Source organism: Saccostrea echinata, unplaced genomic scaffold (assembly GCF_033153115.1).
Source record: "Saccostrea echinata isolate AGI-Se365-2 ecotype Australia unplaced genomic scaffold, CSIRO_AGI_Sech_v1 ptg000030l, whole genome shotgun sequence".
Taxonomy (NCBI): Eukaryota; Metazoa; Mollusca; class Bivalvia; order Ostreida; family Ostreidae; genus Saccostrea; species Saccostrea echinata.
In genome coordinates this window covers 9,689,856-9,706,261 of record NW_026889779.1, presented here as the reverse complement: position 1 = coordinate 9,706,261, position 16,406 = coordinate 9,689,856, and the positions used below count along the sequence as shown (strand labels likewise).

Genomic DNA, 16,406 nt, shown 5'->3' with positions numbered 1-16,406 from the left:
AAGTAGGTCACTATGACCTACTTTTGAATTTCACAGCTATATCTGAATATTTCAGATACTTAGAGCTTAGAATCCTCATACTCTGTCAGTTGATGCATCTTGGTTTCTTGGAGTGAATCTAAAAAGTTGTTCACCACTGACCTATATTTTGTAATTTTATACTTTTATCTCAATATTTAGGATTGTAAGAGGCTTAGAATCATCAAGCTTTGTCAGCTTAAAGTCACAGTGACCTATTTTGGGAATTTCATAGTTTTGTTTCAATATTTCAGATACTAATTATGAGGCTTCAAATCATCAAACCTGTCAGTTGATGCATCTTGGGTTCTGGAGGTGTGTCAGCTTAAAAAAAAGGGTCACCGTTACATGTACCAATTTTTTTTTTTTTAATTTGAAGGCTTATTATTATTAAATATTGTAATCTAAATAATTTGAACACATGACCTTTAGGGTCACCAAACCTAAAAAGTTGATGTATTTTGTGCCCAAGAATATATCAAAAGTAGGTCACAGTGACCAACAATTTGAATTTCGTTATTCATTGTCAAGTCTTATTACCCTGGATAGTAATAGGCCTAAGATCATCATCAAACCTTGTCAGCCGATTTGTCTTGGGGCCTCGTTGGTCACAGTGACAGATTTGCACAATTTATCAGAAGAGCAACTCTAGCTTCATGGGTCTCTTGTTTTGATATATCATTGTCATAGACATTTTTTTTTTAATTTTTGTGCCATTTGTTCACATAACATGCAAATGCTCTACAGAGGGCCAAACTCTATGTATATAAATCAAATAGCAGACTTTCCAGGTAGTCATTGCCGAGCTGTAGCCATGACATTTACAAGAGGATTGTAAATTCCTTGCCATTGCTGATGATGTGTTGTACATGTACCTCGTATCAGTCAATTTGTAGATTGACAGCCATGATACAGTCGATGCACTTTGTAGGATTGACAAATTAAAGCATTCTGCTAGACGATTCTTTATTACATGAATTTAATGATTAAAATGAAACGCAAAATAATACAAATATTTTTTGTATATGATATGAAATTTTATGTTTCATGTACATTCTCATTGCTATTGTTATTGCAGACAGAATTTAAAAATTAAGAAATCTGCCTGACCAAACAATTTCACATTATACTCAACAAGATTAACAAAACATACATGTCTTATTCATTCCTTATACATTCATAATAGCAAAAGTAACGGTAAAGTCATCTTGAATTTGTTAAAAAAAAAGTCTTAATTACACTTTCACTCATTAATCCACACATCCATGCACTATTGTCCTGTTTCTGCCTAGATTTTTTTGTCACACTTCATCCTCATTTAATAACATGTTAGGGATACCATTGCTGATGGGGAATTCCCGGCCAGACTCGGGACAGACCAGCTTACCCTCGATCACCTCAATCTGAAACAAAATCAGCCATCATTTCATAGCTGTACACTGGAACATTTACATTGTAATATCTCCTTTTAATGGTGAGGAAATCAAATTGATAGTGTAGATTACTGGCAAAAATTATCAATGAAGAAAATAAAAATGCAATCCAAATAAAAGTTTACCACCAAGACAAAGCAGAATTGAAAAAGAACAATTTTTTTTTTTTTTCAAAGTACATGTATGATGTATTGTATTAGTAAGGCCCTCTAATTTCTCACTAACCTCCATCAAAGCATTGTGGACTTTTTTCAGAAAGTCAGTATCTTCCATTAGTTCATCTTTTAAAGCATCTGGTAATCCTTCTCCATACCCACACTATAGAATTAAAGTTCAAATTACAACAAACATGTCAGACCATATATCCGTAATACAAGTACAAACATTTCCAATTTTTAAAAAGTTCAGTACCAGTACTATTTTGTAAATTTGAGATTATTTTGTTTATAATCTTTTTGAAATTAGATATTAGCTATACAAAAACCATCAATGGACTTACAGCATTCTAATAAATGGATCAAAAATGTTTTTCTGACAGATGTTAATTTTCAGTTCTAGTTCAGATTCAACAAAATACAATCACTCTTAAAACTTGACTCAATCTGTTCTATGACTATATATCGTCAAAAATATAGAGGGTAGCATAGGGATTCATATTGTTAACAAAACACAGAAATGGATATATATTTAGAGACATTGAATATTCTGCTTCTTTGATTTATAAACTCTCAGTCTATTTTGACCTCTGACCTCTTTGGCAGCTTTTTGGAGTGCCATCCAGTCTACTTTTGGTAACATTCTGGTAATGAACTCTGGATTAAACTCCACTTCTTTCACTTCAACTTTTGCTGGCTAAAAAATAAGAAAAAGTTTAAAAATAACAGTTCCTGGTACATATGTACATGTAAATATTGCAATCGCTAGGGGTAACAAAAATTAGATAAACTGAAAATCAAAGAAAGAAGACAAGCAAATTAACAACAGTAACAACAACTGTGGTCAACACACCAAATAGGTTCTGTTCAGAGATTACAGTTTTTATACCTAAACAAAGAAATAATAATCTACAGTACAGAGGAGTAAAAGCTTTTAGCAGGTTTTTCCCAATCTGCTCAGTGACAAGTGCTTATAGTAGGTTACTTACACTGTATAGCATCCCAAACCTTATGCACATCTGTTACTTTCACATATTCTGACACTCAATATTTTGATATTTCATATTACAGATCGAGACACTCCCTCTCCTATAATTTTTTCAACAAATATTCAGATACATAAATAAATTACATGTAAGTCTCCAATACTACATTTAATCTATAGAGTCAGAAAAAAACAACAGTTATTTATGTGACATAATGCCTCGGATAGTGATACAGTACACCTTAAAAAATATTGAGGCAAACGTACCATTTACAACACTACAAATACTATATATGTCTTCAAAACGTATGTGGTATATCAAGATACATACCAAAATACCCAAAGGGTACCCGTTCTTTACCCCTTTTATGATGCTTGATGTCAGAAAGTTATGTGTGAGAAGCTTCATCTTGTTATTATTGAACAATTATGGGAGCCAAAATTTGGAAAAAAGACATTTGTTTCTCTACCTTTGAATATTTAAAATTCTGCCAAAAAATTAATTAAATATTTATTTTTAATCAACAGAAGCTTAAATGCAAAAGAATTTATAAAAAAAAATTGACTGTTGAACAAATAATTGTACAACAAAATTTTCGTTTTGTTAAAAGCTACCACCTTATTCTGGGTTATGAGATAATCCAACATGGCAGCTCCCATGCAACTTCCACATGACGTTTTGGATATGTTACATGCTTTTTTTCATCTTGATGTTTAAAACTCTTGTTCTGGTGTTCTTTACTCATTTCTTCGTTTCAACCATACATCAGAAATTTGCTGAACAATATACTTAGAACCAGCCAAAATTGAAGAAGGTACAGTAGTAAAGTATTTAAATTTGTTTAGGTATGCTTGCAAAATAGTTGAATCTCTATAAGCTTAGTGAGGAGGTTTCCACTCTGTGGGCACCTGTTTGCTATCAGGTCCTATAAATGGGGCACATGGCTCAGTGACCGAAAGTTCATTGGTTCAAATCCCACTGTAGGCACTTTAATTGTGTATTGTTTCTATCAACAGAGCAAAAATTTATAACTCTCATCATCAGTTCATAGATTCACCTCTGTCTATAGCTTGCTTTATATATCACAGTGGTCAGCAGGAGAAATAGTGTGCCTGTGTAAAATTAAGTGCATGTGCTAATTTAGATGCTTAAGGTAAATATTTAAGAAGTAGATCTAGAACTATTAGTTTAATTTGAAATAATCTTTGGAATAACATGTTTTTTAATTTTTGTCTAAAACCGAGACGTGAGCCCATTGCAGAGGTGTTTGAGAGAGAAATGAATGACAACTCTGCAAGGGAGATTGAAAAATTTATCTGCAGAATCTCAGTCCAAATTTGAAATAAGTACAAGCTTATGCTGGATGTTAGTGATAGACTGCTGAACTTATCAGAGTGGTGTACATTCCACCTAGATGGATTCGATGACTCTCATCCTCTCAGCATAATAGACACTGGGCAAACGGTCTGGCCCTATTAGCCTCCACATTTCACGTCAGAGGATCTATGTAATTTTAACATAACTGACACCTGTCTGTATGTGCAAGATCTGAAAATTCATTTGTCCAATGATACTCCTTTTATTTTCAGTGCATGATTTTAATTTTATTTACTTGCAGCTTTATGTTTGACTTTGTAATGAATGTATGTCCTTTGGAAAATGTTAATGGGTTGATCTCATGCAATGTTTCTAGCATGAAGATCATAATAATTGATGAGAGGGAATGCACTACTGAAGAAGCATCTCAATGTTAATTAATGAGAGTAATTAGATTAAATCATTAAAATGATATTGTCCTATGGACCCAGTTTAACTGTGGCGAGGGCTTGTCCCGAGACACAGTTAGATTATTCTAACTAGAGAGTAAATTCTTTGGATAATATTTTCTGTTTAGATTTTGGAGAAAATGTTATTCAAAGGTTAATGTTTAATATTTAGATTAATTTTTGGAATTGACTGACCTGAATAATAATTCTTTTTTTTTAAATACTCAAGAGAATGTCAAAGAAAAGCAGTAACTTTGTGACAGACTTGGAGTTTTGTCCAACGTGTGGAACCATTCTGCCACTTCCTGGTATGGAAGACTATGTCACATGCAAGCTTTGTGGCTTCAAGATCAATGTCCGAGGTATGTCATTGCTTCCTTTGGAAGAAAACTGAAGATGGACAGTCAGGCTTAGCATGTACATGTTTCAGTGTAATTGTGCTTACCGTTTAAGTGGAATTTTTAGCAAGATACAAATTTAGCGATTTGTCCTTAAAAATATTAAGTATTTAATTTTAGTGAGAAGTAATTTTAGCAATTTTATGGTGCATAGATAGATAAACTGTCATAATGGGTTATAATGCTTCTCTTAGTCTGAGGATGAGGTTTTAATTTACAAGCTACTCCGTTAAATTGCATTAATTCAAATCCCTTTACCGCATAAGCAGAAATTTTGGCGAGGATTAATATTTGGCATTTTTTAGCGAGAGTGTTGAAATCATTAAAATTAAATATCGCTATCAATTTATCCTGCATTAGAGGTTAGCAATATTTAATTTTAATGATTTCAACACTCTCGCTAAAAAATGCCAAAAATTAATCCTCGCCAAAATTTCTGCTTATGCGGTAAAGGGATTTGGATTAATGCAATTTAACGGAGTAGCATGTAAATTTAAACCTCATCCTCAGATTAAGAGACCCATTATAACTTCTGATTCATAACGAAAAGAAATCTATGCATCATATATGTATTATTAGAAGCAAATGGTAAAATGAAGAAAGGCAAGAAGATCTTACCTATCAAATTAATTGCATGGTATATAAAATACAAGTTTTGTTCGGAAAGTTTGTGGACTACAGTCATAACTTTTTTACTTAACATCATATTATATCCAAATTTGGAAGAAATATTTCAACAGTAAATTCTAATGATGTGTATTAAAATTTTTTTAAATATCATGGGTTATCTCAAACTTATTTAGAATTAAAAAATGCAAAAATCGGATCACAGAGCAGGTCAAAATTTTGTAATTTACAATCAAGACACTAAATAATGTCTGAAGTCATATCTTCTGTAAAATGACACAAAAACTGAAAAATTCAAATCAGTTTCAGAAGATAGGTAGTCCTCATTGAAAAAGGCAAAAAAGATGATGTTGTAGAATGTCACGGAGCAGCAGTTAACCATACAATTTTGTGTATTACTCGGGAAAACTCCAGAAAAATCTCTGCCGGAGGAAGTAGGAAATATGTCAAAAGCGAGCCATGCAAGTGTGTGTACATGGTACAAGCGGTATTTGAATGATAGACTACTCTGCTTAGACGATGGTGATCTGTGAGAAAACAGATTATCTGTAAAAATCTTATCAAAAACATTGAAAAGTTAGTAACGTCATGCTAAGAGTTTTGCACTTCACAGATGCTGATCTTGTGAAAGCACACTTATGCAGTGAAAAAATATAACATTGACAAACAAAATGATGCTACTGGAACAATTGTTAGCAAAATAGATTTCAAGTGATAGAGAAACATTTTTAATGAGTGCACTGGTATCGGGCAATACTGTGTGAAATGTATGGGGATAGTATTTTTGAGATCTAATGTTGTTTGTTTTTGACGTTACAGTGTTGTTGAGTTTGCTCTGTGGTTACAAAACGTTTGATTTTAAAATTAAATAACATGAATTTTATAAAATCACATGGAAATGAAACTTCCCACTTAAACAAAATAAATATTTTTACATGTGATAATGTGCTAATTTTAAATTTCTTGAAGATAGTATAACGAAGATTGGCATAGTCCACGAACTTTCCTAACAACCCTTGTAATTATTATCCCCTCACAATGAAGTTGGAGGGAATATAGCAATGCACTCTTGTTTGTGTGAATGAGTGCCCTTGTTTTGATTTTATTTCAATTTGCCCGGACTATTAAATGGAAAAATAGTTTCTGTCTGTCCATCTACTGATAGCTTTCCCAACTCCCAATTGTAAATCATAGATTGCATACTATGAAGCCAGTATCATATTCTTCCAGAATTTGATGGTGTGAAAATTACATCCAGCATAGTGTTTAACCGACCAGAGATTCTGCTGCCTGAAACTGAGGAAGGAGAAGTGTCCTCTGGACCCCTGGTGAGTATCTTTCATAGATGGAACCCCCAAAAATCTTATTAAGAGAGGAGTAGGGGATGCAGGGATAGAAAGTTGAAGAATTGAACTACATCTAAGAAGGAAACAGAAAACTCACTGAGTATCTGTAAAACTGGACTAACATACAGGTAGTACTTCTACCCTACATGTCTCTGAGCTATTTAAGTAAATTAGTTTGTTTTACAGGGATTTTCCACTGCCTTGTGTAGAGCCAAATATAGGCCCCATTTCTAATTGCAAAATCCCTCCCTTTTTCCCAAAAATAAACCCACAAAGTTAACTTGATCAAAGTTCTGGTAAAAAAAAAACATGGCCAGGTTTGAAAATCTGAATGAAATGAACAAAATTTTAAGAAACTTTGCCAAAACTTTATTATAATTGATCTATTCTCATATACAGTTCTAAATAATTAAGTGAAAGATCAATTTTATTCATCATAAGTGTTAATTTCTTAAACATCATGCAATAAAATTTCCCAATAAGTGATAAAATGTCCTTGAATTCCCAATTCCAAGGGCCTGGGCCCCATTCCCAAAGTGGAGTGGAAAATCCCTGGTTTTATCACAAAACTTTATAGCAATATGTGTAGGCAGTTGTAGCCAAATTAGAGGTGTAACGATCAGCATTATATCGATCGTATTGATCGCAAGGGCTCACGATTTACGTATCGTATCGCCACGTATATATTGTGATACAGTGCAAGATAATTTTCATTGTTTTGTTTGAAACTTCTACATACAACCTCACAATTTTTTACATTTTAAAATGACTGAAAAAAGGGAGCAAAGAAAAAATACAATATCAAGACTATAAATCCACCTTTTATTAACTTTGGTCAGGGGTATCAAGATATTCTTTTTATATTTTCTATAACTGTGGAGGTTAGCAAAGAATAATATATAACTAGTGCTAATTGTAATGTGAACCGTTACAGATGTTCCCCAAACGGCTCCCCAAATCCCTTATGATGCCCCATTTTCTACAAGCTTAAATAAATTAGAGAATACTTTTGTAATATAGATGGACACTTTATTTTTAAGGGTATTTCATTGGAAAACTACTCCGATATAGCCATATGGGTATTAGCCAATCAAATTTCAGCGCATGTGCTTGCACATGTTTTCTACATTTTTCACTTTAATTTTCTTATAGTGTCTCACAATACATACAGTTGTGTTAAATATTAAAGAATTTCATTGAAAAATAAGAGAGATGTAACCCTTTAATATTAGCCAATCAGAATTCAGCATACGCACATGCAGGTCCTTGCATTCAATTTTGATAGTATTATAATGTAGGAGCTCTATGTGCCTATCCATGTCATAAATTTCATCCTGTTTTGTTGAAAACCAAGGGAGTTATAGACATTTAAAGTTTCAACCAATCAGATTGCAGCACACCTGCATGCGCGTGTTTTCAAGAAATTTCCTATATAACAGGTTGTAGCACCTTATAATATATACTTATATTCTAAATTTCAAAGTATTTTGTCAAAAAACAAGGAAATTATTGAGATTTTTGTATCAGCCAATCAGAGAAGAGCGCACGTGCATGCGCGTGAGTTCACGCTAATTTGACCATGTTATCTTGTCTAGACTACTAATGTATCTTTATATTTTGAGTTTCAAAGCAATTCATCAAGAAATATCAAAGTTACGGCTTCATCAAGTATATCAGTCATTTCACTCATTGCACGCGCGCGCACTTGCATGCATGTGCGCGCAAAATGACCTTCGTTCCGAACACCTACACAACATGCCTATTAACCCTAAAAAGGTTTCATGTCAATCGGATGAGTGGTTCTATGAGAACACTCGCGGACAAAAAAGTACCGGAGAAGAAAGTAGAAAAAAAGAATAATAATAATAACTAGAAACTCATTGCGAGCAATGAGAGGTCTTCCGTCCGATTCTTAAAATAAAAACGAAAATCCAAGCTGAAAAAGTGATAAAAGAAATTCAGGCACTGGAGATTTAACCCTGATCGTCAGTGTGAAAATTCAACGTGATTTCTTTGATCACTTCCTGTGACAAGCGGAAGTGACGACTGACGCGTTTCACCCAAATGATTTCGCCTCCTCCTCGAGGTTTATTACTCATAAAAGTTTGGTCTTTTAATCTTTTACCTGCTTTTGAGATCTCGCTCAGAAAATTTCTCATTTTGAGGACAGAAAAACACGCGACCAGAAGTGAATTTTTGAAGATATTTAAGGTTACCCTAGACAATTGCACTATGAATAACATATTTAAAATTCATTTCAAATACTTAATCTATAAAGAATATTTATGGGAAAGTAAAATATTCAAATTATTTAGTTTTTCTCTTATAACCGGAAGTTGTCGTTTTTGTTTCCGATGGGATCAACATCTTTCGTATCTCATTAAAAAATGAGAATAGCGCAGAATTCAGAAAGAAAAAAAACGCTCAATGTCGTTTATAAAGATGAAAACGTAAATTAAAACTAAGAAATGAGAAAGAAAATTCAGACATAATTGGGAATAAACCCAGATCGCTGCTTTAAAATTTAATATGGACACCACGACACCAGCGCAATTTTACCATCCATCATCGATTTTTGTATCAATGCTTGAAGTAACAAGCGTTAAGGAGGATAAAAGCTTTTTATATATATATATACGGCGGAATTATAAAATGCTAGTTAGCCCAATTTTGTGCAAGCAGATTAACATCGAAATTCGTTAATTGAGTTTAATTAAACAATAACTGTCAGCAGAAGAAATAATCTATTACTGATGAACTGATGATTCTGTTTACTTCTTTTATTCCTTATACATATATATACAACTTTCTATTCCATGGAATTCCATATACATGTATTTCATGTCCATGTTATCTTTTTCTGCTCTTCTGTATCAGACCATTTGTCTACTATGAAAAGGGAGGGGTGTTACAATACATTATTTCGCGCCAAACGTCACGAGCAAATCTTCGCGCTTTTCTTTAAAATGTTTGTTCTATTGAATGGTTTCCATCAGCATATATATTATTGTATGTACCGTACAAATTACTAATTTTATTGCATTTGGAGGTCAGAATATTTATGTTTTCAAAGACAGATTATCCATTTCCAAAATCTGCCAGATCCAATAATTCCTGTACATTTTATTGATCCTTATGGTAGTTTCGTTCAACAAGACGCTCGGCTGTCTCCGTAAACTCCGACCAGCTCGTCGGAGTTTACGGAGACGGGCGCCATTTTGACCCCGCTTCAAATTTTAAAATGCAAATATCTAGAGTTTGAATTTATCAATTTTAAAACAAATTATATATTAAGCATTTTTAGAAGTGCTTCTATAAACTCTAATAATATCAAAGAAAAATAATGAAAAACAGAAAAGTTGAAAAAATCCATTTTTGAAATTCGCTTCCGGTGGTGACCGGAAGCATCGACGACACACAAAAAATTGGTCAGAACATCTACAAGTCATGCTCTATCATCTTTGACATGTCTCCAGTTCATACCTTTAGCCGTTCTAGAGGAGATAGAAAGACAAAAATCCAATTCAAAATCAGAAAATTGGCCATTACATGGAACCGAAAGAGATTTATTGAATTTTCTCCTCAAATGCACAAAGTTCATAATAATGTCCATTATCCCTGTAAAAATCACTGAAAACCACTGAATAGTCTTTGAGAAAACGCGTGCACAAAATATGGGAGGAAAAATAAGAATAACAATAATAATAATAAGAAACAGTAGAATCACTATAAGGTCTTCCGTGAAAACGGAAGACCTTAACTAGTGCTAATTGTAACGGGAACCGTTACAGATGTTCCCCAAACGGCTCCCCAATCCCTTATGATGCCCCATTCCCTACAAGCTTCAATAAATTGGACAATAATTTTGTAATATAGATGGACACTTCATTTTTAAGGGTATTTCATTGGAAAACTACTCCGATATAGCCATATTGGTATTAGCCAATCAAATTTCAGTGCATGTGCTTGCACATGTTTTCTACATTTTTCACATTAATTTTCTTATAGTGTCTCACAATACATACATTTGTGTTAAATATTAAAGAATTTCATTGATAAATAAGAGAGATGTGACCATTTAAGTATTAGCCAATCAGAATTCAGCATACGCGCATGCATGGCCTTGCATTCAATTTTGATAGTATCATAATGTAGGAGCTCTATGTGCCTATCCATGTCGTAAATTTCATCCTGTTTTGTTGAAAACCAAGGGAGTTATAGACATTTAAACTTTCAACCAATCAGATTGCAGCACACCTGCATGCGCGTGTTTTCAAGAATTTCCTATATAACATGTTGTAGCACCTTATAATATATACTTATATTCTAAATTTCAAAGTATTTTGTCAAAAAACAAGGAAAATATTGAGATTTTTGTATCAGCCAATCAGAGAAGAGCGCACGTGCATGCGCGTGAGTTCACGCTAATTTGACCATGTCATCTTGTCTAGACTACTAATATATCTTTATATTTTGAGTTTCAAAGCAATTCATCAAGAAATATAAAAGTTACGGCTTCATCAAGTATATCAGTCATTTCACTCATTGCACGCGCGCGCACGTGCATGCATGTGCGCGCAAAATGACCTTCGTTCCGAACACCTACACAACATGCCTATTAACCCTAAAAAGGTTTCATGTCAATCGGATGAGTGGTTCTATGAGAACACTCGCGGACAAAAAAGTACCGGAGAAGAAAGTAGAAAAAAAGAATAATAATAATAATAACTAGAAACTCATTGCGAGCAATGAGAGGTCTTCCGTCCGATTTTGAAAGTAAAAATGTAAATTCAAGCTGAAAAGGTGATAAAAGAAATTCAGACACTTTGGAGATTTAACCCTGGTTGTCAGGGTGAAAATCCAACGTGCTAACCATTAACCATTCACTTTTTTGCATCACTTCCTGTCACGACCAGAAGTAACGGCGATACAAGATTTCCTCGCGATTCAAATAAACTGATGAATGACTATCAGTTCTGAAAGTTTTAGACTTCAGTCGTTTACTGTTGCCGAGCAATTTCTAAACACGCGACCGGAAGTGAATTTTATAAAAAATCTCTGACGTTTTTCTATACATTTGCAGTATCTACAAAATGCATAAAAACATTTCAAGTACTTTATCGATAAGCAATATTTATGAGAAGGTTAAATATCGAAGTAACGTAGCTTATCACCTAAAACCGGAAGTTGACGTTTTTGTTTCCGGTGGAATCTAACATGTTTCAAAACAGCGAAAGAGATGCAATAAAGTGATGCAAACTTTAATTTAAAAAAGAAAAGTTAAAATTTTTGATTTCTTTGATCACTTCCTGTGATGACCGGAAGTTACGACGGACGCGTTTACCAAAATGGTTTTGCCTACTCTTCAAGGTCTGCTACTCATAAGAATGTGTTTTAATCTTTTACCTGTTTTTGAGATCTCGCTCAGACAATTTTTCATTTTGAGGACAGAAAAACACGCGACCGGAAGTGAATTTCTGAAAGATATTTAAGTTTACTCTAGACCTTTGCAGTCTGAATAACATATTTAAAATTCATTTCCAATACGTTATCTATAAAGAATATTTATAGGAAAGTAAAATACTCAAATTTTGTAGTTTTTCTCTTATAACCGGAAGTTGTTGTTTTTCTTTCCGGTGGGACCAACATCTTTCGAATCTGCGAAAAAGTTGCAATAAAGTGATGCAATCTTTAAATAAATTAAAAAGAAAAGTTGAAATTTTCGATTTCTTTGATCACTTCCTGTGACAACCGGAAGTGACGGTTGACGCTCTGAACCCAAATGGTTTTTGCTACATCTTAAGGTCTGTTACTCATATAAGTCTGGTGTCTTAATCTCTTACCGTTTCCGAGATCTTGCTCAGACAACTTCTCATTTTGAGGACAGAAAAACACGCGACCGGAAGTGAATTTTTGAAAGATATTTGAGGTTACTCTAGACATTATCTGTCTGAATAACATGTTTAAAATTCATTCCAAATACTTTATCTACAATAGATATTAATGGGAAAGAAAAATACTCAAATTATGTCGTTTTTCTCTTATAACCGGAAGTTGACGTTTTTGTTTCCGGTGGGACCAACATATTTCAAAACTACAAAAGAGATGCAATAAAATGATGTAAGAATTGATTTAAAAAAGGAAAGTTGAAATTTAACGATTTCTTTGATCACTTCCGTAAGCGACCGGAAGTGCCGACGACAGACGAAAAGGTGCCCTCTCCAATCTGAAAGTCAAGTTCTATCATCTCTAACAAGTCTCCAGTTAATATCTTAAGCCATTCTCGAGAACACTCGCGGACAAAATTGCATTTTAAAATCAGAAAATTGTCCATAAATTGGCACTGGAACCGAGTTTACCAAAAAACGGAATTTTATATAAAATTCATATAAAGACCTTTTATCCCTGAAAATTTCAAGGAAATTCATTGAATAGTTTTCGAGAAATCGCGTGCACAAAATTTTGTCTAAAAAAAAAAGAATAATAATAATAATAATAATAAGAAACAATAGAATCACTATAAGGTCTTCCGTGGAGACGGAAGACCTTAATAATAATAATAAGAAACAGAGTAAAAACAATATGTTCCCAAACTTCGTTTGGGGAACATAATAATAATAATAATAAGAAACAGAGTAAAAACAATATGTTCCCAAACTTCGTTTGGGGAACATAATAATGGTTAATTCAATTGTTGACAGCCGTATCATGATACATGTTGTGTCGCATGACCGTATCGTATCGTTAGGTAGCTTGTGATACTCAGGCCTAAGCCAAATGATGATTTCTTCTTGTACAATAGACACAGTCAGTACTTTTTGTATTCATTCATCTTTTTCATTGATGTTGGTAAGTTAGAGGAGATCGGATCAATTCATATATTTGTCATCTTATTAAGTTCAGGCTTATTTGAGCATACTCTCAAAATTCCATTACTCTTTTATGAATTTTTGTATGTAAGGAATTTCTCAATACATTTCATAGGCTGACAGAAAGTGCAGCAAATGTGGAAATGAGAAGATGATCTACACAACCAGACAGACTCGATCAGCTGATGAAGGACAGACAGTATTCTTTACATGTCCTAACTGCAAGTAAGTTTACTGTTCAGTGTTACTCTGAGATGTAAAAGTCAAGTTAAAAAGTCAAATAAGTGTCAAGTTAAAAAGTCAAATAAGTGTCAAGTTAAAAAGTCAAATAAGTGTCAAGTTAAAAAGTCAAATAAGTGTGAGAGCAGATGAACAAAAAGAAGTCAGTTTTATGATCAAATACTGGTGATCAGGAGCATATAGTTTTTGGTCTATTTGTTCTGTCTTTGATGGTAATTATGGCAATAGCTAGTAACATTATATAAATATTGCATGTAGTTGAGTGTAACATTGAAAATTTTCACCCCAAAAAAACCATTGTCAACCTGCAGCCGAGGTTGACAATGGTTTTTGAAGGGTGAAAATTTTCAATGTTACATAATAATTTCTGAGGGTTGGATTACCCGATACTACAGTTTCATAGGAAAAACATGAAAAGAATAATTATAAAAGTTTTGAGCAAATATTTGAAGTTAGATAATACCGCAAGAATGAGCTGAACTCCTGATGATGTCACAATGCTACTGAAGTCAGTCTACAGATTGATCGCAGGAAATCAAAATTGGCGGCAAAAATTGCATGAAAATTTTCCGAGGGGTGGGTAGCAAAAACTATACCCCGGGGTGTAGCTTTGCTAGACGTGAAATTTTCAGACTATAGAAAAATAGTTATTTTACCTTCTTAACGTAATATAGGAAACGTTTTAACAGAAGTATAATAATGTTTTTTAACAAATGTTTCTCGATGAATCAGATTCAACTAATTTACATGAAAGTATAATATAATAAATTGTATCTAGATAGCAAGATTTAAGATTCATATTTGGCAAAGGTCTTACAAATGGTATCTAGTAAGCATTTAATGTTTCACAAATGCAGTTTTTATCTAAAAAAAAATTTTATTTATAAATATACTGTATATGCATGTATGTTAAATATTTGGCATTGATGATAATGAATTCATAGATCATTATCCATCATCTAATATTCTGGGATCACATTTCTCACTTTCATCTCTTTAGTTTTAATAGTAACAAATGAAATACTGTAGATCACCAAATTTTAGCGACACCTTATTTTCGCGAGATAGACATTTACTCTTTACTAGGGAGAAAATATTTTAACGAATTGTTTTATTGCTCAATAAAATCTTTCGGAATACTAATATATGTGAGAATGATATTTTCGCAAGCACACTCTCTCGCATAATTATGCAAAAATAAAGTTCTCACAAATAAAAAGTTATTTACAGCAGTATTTATATGATTGAATTGAAAACATCCACTTTGAAATTTTTTTTAATGACACAAACTTTTAATTTTATTTCAGATCACAAGAGATTGAGTATTCCTGACAGGAAAATCTCCTTTGCAGTGTGGCTGTCAGATTTTACATTTGCAAAGGTTCATTGGTTTTACATGTATTGGATTGCCTTATAACATTACAAGCTTTTTCCAGACTCTTCCACTATAAGAATTTTGTATATGATGTAATGTTTTTCTGCTATATCTGTAGTTTGATTTGCTTATTGCAGATTAATGACAGTCTTCCTCTGTAAATTGCAGAGGAAAATGATAATTAAAATAAATCACAGTTTGACATTTAAATATTAATAAGAGATTTTTTTTTTGTATGTAAAGTAAATTCTATTAGTTGTTCAGTAAACCATCACTTCCTGTTACATTTCTTTGTTGTGTATCTTTGAAACTTGACAATGTAATGATTTTTTTTTTCGGAATTTCCAATTCATTAAACATGGAGTAAGGACATCTTTATCTAGACTATACAGTTTTATTATAAACAACAAATGTTTTTGAAACATATCCCCCTTCCCCAGCCAATGTGGTAATATTACAAAGGATCAACTTTAAATTAGAATGTAGTGAAAGGGAAAAAAAATGGGATAGCTACTGGATATTTGGACTGATAAAAGCAGTCTTGTGAAGGCATCAGTCCAAGTATATTAGGGCAAACACATATATAAGTTTGATCTCTATTATTACTTCTTATCATTAGGGGGAAATTTTCTTCCTAGAGAGTACAGTGTACCAATGTACGAAGTTTGATGCCTGTCAAGCAGATAGCTCTCAAGATATTTAAGCAAACAATATCTTCCAATGTCCTGTGTATTTTGACTCCCTAGCCTTTGACCTTGTGACCTCAAAATTGAGTAATCCACTACTTAAGAGCCCTCTATACCCTGCACACTAGAGAGTTCTGATTTTGTGGTATTTTTATGCAGATAGAGTGATCTGCCCTTGGATCAAGGATAAAATAAATTGAAATGTACAGTTTATTATTTAATTTGTGATCAAATCAAGCATTCATAACACTTTAATAGGGCAAGATAAATAGATAGAACACTTCATTTCCAGGTATTTTGCCAACTTAAGTAAACAACAGTGATTTATTTTCATCAGTACTTCATTGTCTTTGAACATTTTTCCTGGGAGTAAATGCAAGGCACCCTATGATGAAAATGTGATAGATAAGCTCAATACATACACCTTTACACACTATAATTTTCTCAATGTCCAAAAAATATTTTCCTCTAGTGTATAGAGGGTCCTTAATGGGTAACAGTATGCTA

General features: G+C 33.0%; 2 protein-coding genes across 2 annotated transcripts; one reads left to right on the top strand and one right to left on the bottom strand.

Annotated features, from left to right (window-relative positions):
• Positions 1 to 967: 967 nt before the first annotated feature.
• On the bottom strand, positions 968 to 3,013 carry LOC133196305 (multifunctional methyltransferase subunit TRM112-like protein). The gene is made up of 4 exons (XM_061332213.1): positions 2,923 to 3,013; positions 2,202 to 2,303; positions 1,677 to 1,769; positions 968 to 1,421 (listed from the first exon to the last, which is right to left on the bottom strand). Exons 1-4 carry the CDS (start codon positions 2,998 to 3,000, stop codon positions 1,320 to 1,322), a joined length of 375 nt encoding a protein of 124 aa, XP_061188197.1. The 5' UTR covers positions 3,001 to 3,013; the 3' UTR covers positions 968 to 1,319.
• Positions 3,014 to 3,249: 236 nt separating this feature from the next.
• Positions 3,250 to 15,497, top strand: LOC133196304 (DNA-directed RNA polymerase I subunit RPA12-like). The gene is made up of 5 exons (XM_061332212.1): positions 3,250 to 3,406; positions 4,588 to 4,720; positions 6,614 to 6,711; positions 13,714 to 13,823; positions 15,146 to 15,497. Exons 2-5 carry the CDS (start codon positions 4,591 to 4,593, stop codon positions 15,168 to 15,170), a joined length of 363 nt encoding a protein of 120 aa, XP_061188196.1. The 5' UTR covers positions 3,250 to 3,406; positions 4,588 to 4,590; the 3' UTR covers positions 15,171 to 15,497.
• The last annotated feature ends 909 nt before the right edge of the window (positions 15,498 to 16,406 follow it).

Coding starts and splice junctions, on each gene's coding strand:
- LOC133196304 (XM_061332212.1), top strand. CDS start 4,591: ATGTCAAAGAAAAGCAGTAACTTTGTGACAGACTTGGAGTTTTGTCCA. Junction 4,721..6,613: donor CTTCAAGATCAATGTCCGAG/GTATGTCATTGC, acceptor ATATTCTTCCAG/AATTTGATGGTGTGAAAATT. Junction 13,824..15,145: donor TTTACATGTCCTAACTGCAA/GTAAGTTTACTG, acceptor ATTTTATTTCAG/ATCACAAGAGATTGAGTATT.
- LOC133196305 (XM_061332213.1), bottom strand. CDS start 3,000: ATGAAGCTTCTCACACATAACTTTCTGACATCAAGCATCATAAAAGGG. Junction 1,770..2,201: donor TCCAAAAAGCTGCCAAAGAG/GTCAGAGGTCAA, acceptor TTAATTCTATAG/TGTGGGTATGGAGAAGGATT. Junction 1,422..1,676: donor TCCACAATGCTTTGATGGAG/GTTAGTGAGAAA, acceptor ATTTTGTTTCAG/ATTGAGGTGATCGAGGGTAA.